Source organism: Anabrus simplex, chromosome 3 (genome assembly GCF_040414725.1).
Source record: "Anabrus simplex isolate iqAnaSimp1 chromosome 3, ASM4041472v1, whole genome shotgun sequence".
In the NCBI taxonomy this organism is placed as follows: domain Eukaryota; kingdom Metazoa; phylum Arthropoda; class Insecta; order Orthoptera; family Tettigoniidae; genus Anabrus; species Anabrus simplex.
The window spans coordinates 296278020-296290850 of record NC_090267.1 but is presented as its reverse complement, the minus strand read 5'-3'; the positions used below and the strand labels follow the sequence as shown (position 1 = coordinate 296290850).

Here is a 12831-nt window from a genome sequence, read left to right as displayed (position 1 = left end):
CCTTGGGCAACATAGTTTGAATGGCAGTAGGCAACTACACAACTTAATTGTAACTGGCTGTAGGCAAGGGACCCGGCCATTATAATGAGAACTTCCAAAGTCGAGTGTGACCAGTAGTAGGCAAGAGGGCTTGCCATTATAATGAACACACTGCAACTCAATGTGACTGGCAGTAGGCAACAGGGCCTGCCTTTAAATAGAAGCTCCCCAACTTGTGACTGGCAGTAGACAAAGGGACCTGCCATTATGATCTAAACTCCCAAACTCGACTGTAACAGGCAGTAGAACATGAGGCCTATCATTATAATGAAAACTCTCCAGCCCAGACTTTACATGAAAAATGACATACGGCAACCTCCCTGTAGTGTTTCTTGGGTAACGCTAAGAGCAATGCAATCTAATGAAATCTTACTCACAACGTGTATAGTATTTTACCTACATTTCCACATACTTTGTAGAATTCTGTAGCAAATCATGGACACATGAGCTTAGTTATTATATATTATTTATGGAAAGAAACTGCAAATTAACTAATTGCCTATGCCCCCAGGATTTAACTTGCTTCTCACTTTTGGTGTAGGCTGAGTGAACCTCAGAGCCATGCCTCACCAGAAGTAGAAATCTTGTTTTTCCAGGTAAACCAAGCATGCCCTTCCCACTTCCGCTAGGTACCCCTAGTACATAAAGTACATACAAGAAAGAGAACGCATCATGCGTGTGTCCTATAACCAGTGTATCTACCAAAATTTATTGGATGTAATATTTCTCAGTTCCCTAAGCTGAATTTCTTACAAAGTTGTGTTAAATGAGTGAGAAAATTGAAGATTTGTTGATTGATGGGCAGCCATCATTTATTAACACCAATCAGAGGAAAAGCTTTTTTTTTTTCTATTTGTTTTACGTCGCATCGACACAGATAGGTCTTATGGCGACGATGGGATAGGAAAGGCCTAGGAATTGGAAGGAAGTGGCCATGGCCTTAATTAAGATACAGCCCCGGCATTTGACTGGTGTGAAAATGGGAAACCACGGAAAATCATCTTCAGGGCTGCCGACAGTGGGGCTTGAACCCACTATCTCCTGATTACTGGATACTGGCTGCACTTAAGCAACTGCAACTATCGAGCTCGGTAGAGAGGAAAAGCTGGAAGAGGCCTGATACTTTAAAAAATCAAGGTATAGACAAAAGAAAGACAAGCGCCATGAAAGGCTTTGGAAACCTAATATTGTCCATATTAGAAAAGAACAAGAGTTGACCTAGAGAGGTTGGATAGGAAAGATTGTGTCTTTTGGCAGACAGGGGATACCGTGGATGTTATATTACTGCTCCCACCCACAGGGGGAAGAAAATTTAAGGTACTGACTAAAATGGCTGCTAGTAAACTGAGATGTATTATTCCAGTATTGCTTTCAACATTAGAAGAAGTTATACAAGCAGTAAATCTACTCACAACGTACTTGAAAATTAGTAATTTCAGAAAAAAGCTCAGATATGCTGAATATATAGCATCAGTTACTAGCAACAATTTGCTCTTTCTTTATTTTCTAGTTATATTGAAAAGATTTTGTTGTGATGTTGCAGGTCCAGACATATGGGGTCTAGACTTCCCGTCATGTGCAGGTTACAGCCAGTCTCCAATCGACCTCGACACATCTGCCATGTTGAGGCTCATAGTTGCTGAAGAGCTCAACTGGGAGGGCTATTGGAAACAGCCTCATAATATGACACTAACAAACACAGGACATACCAGTAAGTACCAATGTAATATATTAAGGTGGAGAATGTGTTTCATGTAAATATTTGAAAGTTTGTTAAATATTTGTTATCGAAAATCCACAGCCTGTTTTCCAGTCATGAAGTCTAAATAATATTTACCAAATTAGCAGTAACTGAAATGAACTAGTTTAAAAACAGGTTAATGATAATGGTCAGATTTAGCTTTTTGTTGTATTTTTGAACATAAACTAATGAAGAGTGTAGTTATTTCCAAAATTCTAAATTGTCTGGTCTGTAGACCTACTATAAAATGTCTTCAAACATTTTCCATCAGAAACTTTCCAGACAACCCAATATTTTGTACCTATGTGGTTTATTTTTTGTTTGTTTTTTATTTATTAGTAATAGATTCAGGTATGAAATATTCCATTTTACACTGGTTCTATAACAATATCAAACATTAGCAGTAAGAAAAAACAATAAAATTAACAAAGAAGGGACTTAATATTAACAAATTCATTAGAAATTAAATAAATAACAGGGGGTGAAAACATATACCGAATAATAACTTCTATGTCATTAACAATGTTTTGGCCAGATTGTCAACAGAGAACCGAGAGCTTACTCCTTTTACCCCTTGAGTATACAATTCAGTTTGGTTTTGAAGAAGTGTTAGTTTGCTGTTGGTGTCCCTGTCGAGTGCACATAAACTATGAGGAGCATGGAGACATTCACTTCACATTGAATTCTAACAAAGATCATTTCATCAGATGGAAAGGCCACTCATTTAAGTTGTGAATGTCCCCTTTAATGCTATATAAACTGTTACCATACACTCTATTTGTTAAGGCATAATTTGTGAAGCAAATGGGTCCACAACACACATAAACGATGAATTATGAGCTCCAGGATCAATTCAAGACTCAAGAATACTTGTTTATTATAAGGACAATGGCATAGTTCAACAGCACCAGTAACAACAGTTTTAATGTGTTATTTTAATTCTATATTTTAAATGTGTAGTCTGGTATTTTATCCACACTATTTCGGATGAAGACTTTACTTACCAATGAAGACAAGATACCCCATTGCACTTCAGACATGTGTATAACAACATCAGTTTAGATAAGGGTTACATGTGTTCTCAACACAGTGTAATATAAATTAAGACATACCAATTGTAATATTTTATTGGTGCTCATATATACATGCATGCATGCTATTTCCAATTTTGATCATGGCTGAAGATGACCTAATATAACAAGGTCGAAACTAGTACCAACATTAATAAAAGATAATAACACTAATCTAATTGGTACTGAATAGGTGGACCTTTCTCTACCCTTTGAAGATAATAGGGATTTAATATGTCAGTTTCATGCAGGGCATTTGCTGTTGTGGGAAGGCAATAGAATATGGAGCTTTAGCTGGAGCGTTAGACACACATGAGGAATATGGAATAGTGGTCTATTTCAGATCCTACGTGGATAAACCTGTAACGGGAAATGAGGTAACAAAGATGTGCATTTAAGAGTACCATTGACAATTCTGTGAAGAAAGCAGAGATCAGTGTGCTGTAGATGTTTACTCAGGTCCAAAATGTTGAAATATAACAGAAGTTTTTTGATACTATACTGTCTCATGGGGTTACAGGCTTTCACAATGTATACAAAGAATGAGAATACACAGTTAATTTTATTGACATTTGTGGGAGCAGCTGAAGGCCAGATGGGGAAGTAGAAATCAATGATATGAAGAACATAAGTACAGAAGTAAAATTTAAGTGCATTAAAGCCATAAATTTCAGTAAATCTGAAAAAAATTCCAAGAGACTTCATGGCACAGGATTTAACTTGGTTTATATGAAGAGAGAAATTTAGTTTGCTATCATGAATTATTGCAAGATCTTTGACCTGAGTAAGAACCTTCAGTGGAGTGCCATTCATTTCATACCTGTAGGTATGCTCACGTTCATTTAGGCAGGTCAACATTTTGCAGCATTACAGTTTCCATCTAGTTACACAGTCATTATACAAGTCTAAAATTGGCTGGTCTCAGTGGCTCAGACGGTTGAGGCACTGGCCTTCTGACCCCAACTTGGCAGGCTCGATCCAGGCTCAGTCCAGTGGAATTTGAAGGTGCTCAAATATGTAAGCCTTGTGTCAGTAGATTATCTAGCATGCAAAAGAACTCTTGTGGGACTAAATTCTGGCACCTCAGCATCTCCGAAAAATGAAAAGGTAGTTAGTAGAACGTAAAAGCCAATAACATTAATATTATAAAACGCATTTTGAATGCTATCACAATCACTAAAATTTCCCAGGCAACTGAATATTTAATGAATGATGTATTATTTTTATATGACTTGTAAATTAAATTAACTTGAATCTGTTTCTCACAGTAGTTACACCAAGGGAATGAGCATAGAAAGAGTTTGCTGTAGCAAACCTTCATGCACAGTATATTATGAAATAGAGTGTAAAGAAATGACTCTCTATTAACATAGATTAAAATAGATTTTCTTAAGGAATTTAAAACAATCCTTCAGTGTTACTAAAACATGTCTATATAAATAATTATTGATAGGCCATGGGAGTCACACCTTTTGTATGAACAAAATATAATCATATGGAATAAGTGGAAAAGGGTCACACAAGGGAATATTTTAGTAACCACCAGGTATGAAAATGAACATAATTTATCTTTTAGATAACATAGGATAAAAATGAATCCTACAGAATATGCTGTAACTATAACAATTAAAAGTAATGGAAAGGAACAAGCAAGAAGTGGAAATCCAGTCATATATAGAAACATACGAACATTGAACAGAACACAAAATAAACACATTGTCAGACGTGTGTGGGAAGAAAGGGAAAGAGAAAGAAAATACGAAAGGAAAATCTCATCTTCATACACTGCCGTATTCAATAAGATTGGCTCTTTCTTGATCTAACCCAGTTCTTCTACATATATTTCTTCTCAGCCCCCTCCCCTGCCTCCAGCTTCCCATCTTCATCTGGAGGGTGGGCTTCAGCACACATTAAGGAACCATCTTGATATATACCAGCTTTGTGGTAAGTTTCTGCTGACACTTGTTACAGAAGTTTGTTACTGCAACAAAGCCATTCTTGTATCATTGTTATTATTTCATTGATGGCATGGCATCAGTTGTCTTTAGGGAACTTCTTCAGGTGCAGGTAGATATGGTAGTCACTAGATGCAAAGTCAGTGCTACAAGGAGAAGTATGGTATCTTATAATTGCTACCAGCCAACATATTTAATGAGACTTTTATTTAGGAAGCAGTGTGGGCCTTGTGTTGCCGTAAAACAGCAAAATTGTCATAGATAGTAGGCACAGCCCTTATTCTAAATTGCATGGACCTGTTCCTTCAAGTCTGACAATACATAACTGAATTTAAGGTTTTAATTGCAGCATGAAGTCCCACCAGTAAGCCTCTAAACACAGACACCATAGTCTTGTGAACTGAAAATATCTATTTGAATTTAATTCTTGTTGGTAGTATCATGTGTTGCCACTCCATTATTTGCTGACAATATTCAAGTCATGTGGAACATCCATATATCCTTCCATGTCATTCATTTGATTCAGTAAATCATCACCTTGCTCATGGTATCAAGTCAAAAATGTTGAAGCATTGGCACATCTCGTTGTTTCTTGGAAAGCATCTTTGGAACCCACTGAGAGCATAACTTCCTGAAGTCCAAATATTCTGAAACACTTTTCTGCAGAACTGGCCTTGAAACATGTGAAAAACACAATGATAGAGTGGAAATTGTGAACCCATTGTATTCACAAATTTTAGTACCTACTGTATGCACAACATGGTCAACCACAACAGACAGCTGGCCTGAGCATGGGTTGCTGTGACATTTTTACCAACCTTATTTATACAAACTCAACCACTTACAAACTTTGCAAGCTTTCATAGCACTGGAAGCGTATATTTCACAGATCTGGCATTGAACCTTCGCTAATGTCACATTTCTTTCCACCAAGAACTGGCTAACTTACCTTATTTCACATGTAGTGGGCTGCTCAGCTGTGCAAAATGTTCAATCATTCACTGCCAACATGACTTTAAATGGTATCTGTTTGTGTGAGAGGGATTCCAGAAGACTATTTTCTTCTATTTAAATAAAGTTCCTTATCAAAACCTAGGAGTCTCTGTGGCTCAGGCACAGGCCTCTCATCGCTGGGTTCCATGGTTCAAGTCTCGGTCCCTCTATATGAGATTTGTGCTGGACAAAATGGAGGCAGGACATGTTTCTCTCTGGGTACTTTGGTTTCTTTCATTCCAGCAACATACAAAACCATAAACACGAGAACTTCAAAATTATATCAGTAAAGGGTCTTTACTTAAAATATTTCTGGTACGGTACGGTACCATACAATTTCAAATAATAAAACTGCATATGGAATGTTCAAACACAAACATACTCATATCATAAACATTCTGGGCTATATCAATCAATGTCACCATTGATCTGTATTTAAGATAGTCACCCAGGTGGCAGATTCCCCATCAGTTGTTTATCTAGCATACTCTTTTTATAAATGATTACAAAGAAGTTCAACATTTTTCAAACATCTCTCCTGTAAATTATTCCAATCCCTAATTCCTCTTCCTCTAAACAAATATTTGCCCCAATTTCTCTCCTTGAATTTCAACTTTGTCTTCACATTAAGATCTTTCCTACTGTAATTTTATAATCTTAATTCAAGCATGTTCATCTACTAGTGTCATTGTCATTCGACGCCATCTTTCCACTGACTGTTCAGAACATACTGCATAGTCAAGTTGCTCATCTCCTTACTTCCAAGTCTTCCCAGCCTGAAGTTGGCAACATTTTTATAACAGTACAAGATTTTCTTCTGATGACGCAGAGCACAGTTCTCTGTGAAACATAAAGAATTTCACCTTATTTTCTTCACACGGCATAAGCCCACGAGCCTATACAGTATCATGTTCATTAATGTGGCTTCATTATACAGTTGGTAGAAGTGCTTAGACATGCTCTACTTTGCACACTTCATTCTAGAGTCATTTCTCTTATTGTTATCACAATAAATGAACAAGAGATACATATATCTGTTGAGCAGTGCAATTACTATCAGTTTTTAACACGTTCAGATATCATACCTGCAAAAATCTTGCACAGATTTCATGCACATTTTGGTACTGACAAACTTTTAAAGCCTCACATATACCTGTGGCATCAGTTCTTTTGAAAGAGTTAAGTAATAACTTCTAACTTCACTCACACATGTCATTTCAGAACTAGCATTATACCACAGAACTTTTAAGGGTTCAAGATCCTCTTAAGGATGAAATGTCAATGCTCCTTAGAGCTATGAACTCTTAGGCAAGGTTAGAGAGGCCTAGTGTTTCAAAAGATGCAACACTCTGATCTACAACGTCTTGCTTTTTTACGATAGTGCTAGGCATCATGCTCCTGCTAGTATGAAAGGCAAATTAGAATACATCGCTGGATTACTTGTGTTATAGCTCAGATTTCTCACCATTTCTGTGGATTCCTGTGAAAAACGCTAGGTGGAGAGAAATTTTCCAGTAAAGGAGAGGTAAGCTATAAGACTTTGTGTGCAATTGGCTATGTACCTAGCAATCAAATATTTTCTTCTTTCTTAATCTGTTTACCCTTCAGAGTTGGTTTTTCCCTTGGACTCAGCAAGGGATCCCACCTCTAATGCCTCAAGGGCAGTGTCCTGGAGTGTGAGACTTTAGGTTGGGGATACAACTGGGGAGAATGACCAGTACTTCTCCCAGGCGGCCTCACTTGCTATGCTGAACAGGGGCCTTGTTGGGGGATGGGAAGATTGGAAGGGATAGACAAGGAAAAGGGAAGGAAGTGGTCATGGCCTTAAGTTAGGTACCATTCTAGCATTTGCCTGGAGGAGAAGTGGGAAACCATGGAAAACCACTTCGAGGATGGCTGAGGAGGGAATCGAACACCCCTCTACTCAGTTGACCTCCCGAGGCTGAGTGGACCCCGTTCCAGCCCTCGTACCACTTTTCAAATTTCGTGGCAAGAGCCGGGAATTGAACCTGGGCCTCCGGGGGTGGCAGTTAATCACACTAACCACTACCCACAGACGCAGCCCAAATATTTTCTTATGAAGAAAATCAAGGAACAGCCAGTGTGATGGAAAAAGAAGTGTGAAGATATTCATAGAGGTTATCTAGAAAAATAGTTTTGAGTCTGTTTGACAGCGCTATCTCATGAGCAAAGCAGTTGGGTGCTCACACTAGCTAAAAGCAGATAGAATGGTAAACAATTAGAGGAACTTTCCTTATTTATTAAAAAAGCTCACCGATATACAATCCCACCAAATCATTAAAAAATTATAGTCATTCACTAAGTCACAACACTCTTGCAACAAAATTAGAGTAAGGATATAATAATTCTTCCTATTTATACAGTTATAAGCAGCTTTCAGATCATGAACACAGGCTGGCACACATGAACTCCAATAGAAAACACAAGCAGTACAGTAGGTACTACATAATAAATGTATGGAGCATGTTCATGCTGTCTGTGTATACCAACTTAAGACCAACTCACTGGAAAGAATTGCACAAGTGTTAACCTAACAATATCAAGGTAATTAGAATAATTTATATTCATATTGTACAATACACTATTTCATGAAATCAGGTAGCATATTTACTTTTAAATTGTAACATTCACTGACAACAGTGGCAATGCAATGTTTGGTGGAGAACTGTAATGTCTGGGAACAGTACGTGGCATTTTATGTATTGGCAACCTTTTGTAAACTTGATCAATGGAGACAAAACAAAATTACCGTATATCCAAGGGTAGCAAAATAAATGCAGTTGCTGAAGGAGTGGGGGATAAAAGTGGCAGATCCTTCAACAAATTAATGGTTAAAAATCTCCCTAAATCTACTGCAACTATCAGTATGTGCTCATAGCTCAGCTACATATGAGTCTGCTTGCGTCAGCAAACAACAGAAGGTTTGACTCACAAGCTGATCATACGCATGTGGACGCAACCTAGATAAATGCTGCTCTCTTTAGGGATTCATGACAGTTTGTATGTCTGCAGGATAGAAGCAGCATTTGCCCCTACACATCCCAATTATGCAAACTGCCAAACTTTGTAGTCTTCACTCACTTGTGATCGTCTGGCAGGAGCGCTACATATGAATGCTTGCACAGCGGAAATGGACATTCAAAGTAACATTAAAACCCCCATGGTGCAACAGTCCTGAAGGGCCATGGCCTACCAAGCGACCGCTGCTCAGCCCGAAGGCCTGCAGATTATGAGGTGTTATGTGGTCAGCATGATGAATCCTCTCGGCCGTTATTCTTGGTTTTTTACACCGGGGTCACCATCTCACCATCTCACCATCAGATGGCTCCTCAATTGTAATCACGTAGGCTGAGCAGACCTCGAACCAGCCCTCAGATCCAGGTAAAAATCCCTGTCCTAGCCGGGAATCGAACCCGGGCCCTTCGGGTAAGAGGCAGGCATGCTACCCCTACACCACGGGGCCGGCCTTAAAACTAACACTGGATCACCAAAATGATACTTAATTGTTGCTTTTGCAAAATAATTATTAAATGTAATATCAAAAAAATAATGTGGGCATTCACATGCTCCTGTATTCATAAACACAAGACACTACCCCTGTTTGATAAGCCTACGTTAATGTAATGAATAACTTTCAAAAGAAAAAGTCTTGTGTATGTATGTATTTTTTATTTTGTTTTAATCATTTCTTAACAGCATGCTCCATTACAGAAAATAATACTACATGCTTGTATATACATAATGACAGTACTAATTAATACCCTATATACAATTACTTACATATGACTGCTATCTCATTGTAAGATGTTAAAATTTATTTTGCTCACAAATTTATAAAAATCCTTCAGGCGTTTGTCCAAGAGTTCATATTTCTCCACTGGCCAATGACCCACTGACTTGATAACACTTCTACAAATTTACCTCTTTCGGAGTTGAGTAACTTACACTCCAAAAAATATGGTCAACTGTCTGATTATTTGTTTCACTACACACACACAGTAGGGTCTTCTGTTATTTTGAACCTATAGAAGTATTCACCAAATTTCCCATGGCCTGTTGTCATAGCTGTCATATTATGACTTAGGTTTAGTTTAATTTTTTGTATACTCTGTACATTAGGAAAGTATGATTTTGTATTTATATATTTTGTTGTAATCTAGGCTTAATTTTTCCTGCAGTCCAGGTATCTGGCAGGTGGGAAGATGGTGATTCTCCATTTGTGACAGGAGGTCCATTGGAGGGCGAGTATGTATTTGCACAACTTCACTTCCATTGGGGTTCATCTGATGATTCTGGCAGTGAACATACTGTACACAATATAAGGTAAGGGGAGTAAATATATCCTTTAATCCTTCTCAGATCTGAAATATTTTTCAGAAAATGACTTTGAGAGCATCAACAAACCATCTGAAATATAATTTGGAATGAAGACATTTTGCTTGTGGATACTATTCAGCAATATTCTGAACAAACTCAACTTTCCTTGTCACTGCAATGTTTCAGTTTTAAGATTTCATTTGCCTTTATTTCTGCAATATAACATATATATTTCTCAGAAAAATGTTCTGTTAGAACATGACACTTCTGTTTAGGAAATTTACACTACCTGAACAAAAAATCTGAAGCACCCGGTTGCAAAGTTAGAAATGAAATGAAACTTCACATGTAGAGAGGGTATGTGATGTTCACTCATTCGTTTGGGAAGGGTGTCATAAAGCCGTTATATCCTTTCGTTTGGCAAGTTGGTCACAAGTGTTGTAACTGGTTCTTGATATCCTGGATACTGGGACTGGGAGTGAGTTGATCTCAGAGCTGGTCCCACACATGTTCTGTAGCAGACAGATGTGGGGATCTTGCTAGCCATGGGAGTACCTTAACGTCACGCCGACAGTTCATAGGGACACGTGCCGTGTGTGGACGAACATTGTCCTGTTGAAAAAGAGCACCATGATACTGTCATGTGAGAGGTAACACATGAGGACACAGGATATCTGTGATGTACCGTTGTACTGTCAGAGTTTCCTCAATCACTACCAGCCGTGATCTGAAGTTATACCTGACGACTCCAAACCATGATGCTAGGAGTAACATTGATTTGCCTCTCCAAACCATTGGAAGAATGGGACCTCTCTCCAGGTCACCACCATACTTGCAGTCAATGGTCATCCCGGGTACTGCAGAACTGTGATTCATTGCTGAACACAATGCGATTCCATTCATCAGCACTCCATACTTCTCAGTTATGGCACCACTCCAAACTCAGCCGTTTGTGTTATGGTATTAACGGCAGCCTACACATGGGATGGAAATCCTCTAGTCCGGCTGCTGCTAGTCTTTGACCAATGGTGTGGGATGACACAGAATGTTGCAGGGAGTCCATTACTTGTTCTCAGATGGCAGGCGAAGATGTGAAGGGGTTACAGTGTCCTTGATGCACAATACAGCAATAAATGGTCGGATGTGGTCAATCAGAACTTTGACGACGAGTATACCTGCCCTCGTGTTCCCATACAGTCCAACGTTGGGCCACTTTCATAAACGAATGCCCCACAAATCTTTAAATTACACTATTCAACCAGCTGGCCAAATGGACACTCATAATGAGGCTCATTTCAAACTCTGTCAGGTACTGATAACACTGTCTCACATGAGTAAGGGGCATCTCCATGTCTTTCACAGTGATCATTCAACATCTGACATTGTTCATGTATTGTACTTTTTACGTATGTTTTAAAAATACACTACAACCTCTCCTACTTAGGCTCGTGTTACACACTGAATTTTAAACAAACACTTTGAAGCTGTGAATATATCAGATAAAGAATGTAGACTAACTGAATAACAGGAAGTACAGATAAACTATGGAATTTGAAAAAGGAACCTCACTTCTCACAGAACAGTCAAGATGAAAAAAGTTAGGTATCTGAGTTTGTTCACAAAACAAAATCACGAAACCACACAGGCAGTCGAGAATGTCTCAATGCTCTACGGACACCTACATTTGCTGGAACATTGGGATTCTGTCCTGGTGTCACTGCCATATCAAGAGTTGGTGAATTTTCTACTGGAAGAGCTGGATGTTGGCATGGTGATACAGTCAAATTAGAATTAACCGACACATGGCAATCTGGAGCTCTAGGCACGTTGTATGACTGGGCTGGTTCAAATGTAACTGATTTAGGTTGAATCAGTGTCCCACGCATTTGGTCAATATGGTATTTCAGTGTCCTTCCTGATTGGTCCAAAATAACTAAGTAGTGTCACTGACCATACTTCTTTACAACGTTGACAAATTTCCAAGTGTATGGTACTTGTTATTGCAGAAGAATCGCACCTGGACTCTCTCCTCCACTTGAAATGATCATTCTGGTTTGGCTGCAGATAATGAAGGTTGAGGTCAGCTAGGGAAGAGAGCATCAAGGCAAATCCTCATTTTTTTGGTTCAGGTACAGCTCTGTTGGTGATTTTCCACATGCAAGGGGTGTAGCATGATATTGAAACGGAATCTTTTGTATTTTCTCGTACATTGGGACATTATCATCTGAGGCAGAATGGAGACAATTCTTCAATATTTGAACATATTGTTCTGCTAAGCCGTTAGTGGCTGGGTTACCAGGTGTAATGAATTTTTGAAAAATTGCATTTGTTGAACAATAGGTGCAAAATTCATTGTTTTGAAAAATGGTTGCATTATCTGAGACAATGCTTGCTGGAAATCCATGAGAAGCAGATATACGATTTAGCAACAAAATTGTGGAGGTACTTGTTGGTGTATCTCATAAAATTTGCACTTCTGCCCATTTTGATTTGGCATCCACGCAAATCAGAAAGTTGCAGTTTTCAAAAGATCCTGCATAATAAATATGCACTCTTTCCCAGTTCTCAGCTTCAAAGTGTTTGTTTAAAATTCAGTGTGTAACACGAGTCTAAGTGGGGGAGACTGTAGTGTATTTTTAAAACATTGAGTGCACTGGTAACATCAGCATAAGGACACAGAGATGTACACTCTCTG

At 38.5% G+C, this 12831-nt stretch overlaps 1 protein-coding gene across 1 annotated transcript in view; it reads left to right on the top strand.

Moving 5' to 3' along the window:
* The window catches only part of LOC136867245 (carbonic anhydrase 2), a 234326-nt gene that overhangs the window by 188671 nt on the left and 32824 nt on the right, over positions 1–12831 (top strand). The window contains exons 4-5 of the mRNA XM_067144384.2: positions 1583–1750; positions 9998–10142. Of these exons, the coding sequence (XP_067000485.2) occupies positions 1583–1750; positions 9998–10142 (313 nt within the window). The remainder of the gene's footprint in view (positions 1–1582; positions 1751–9997; positions 10143–12831) is intronic.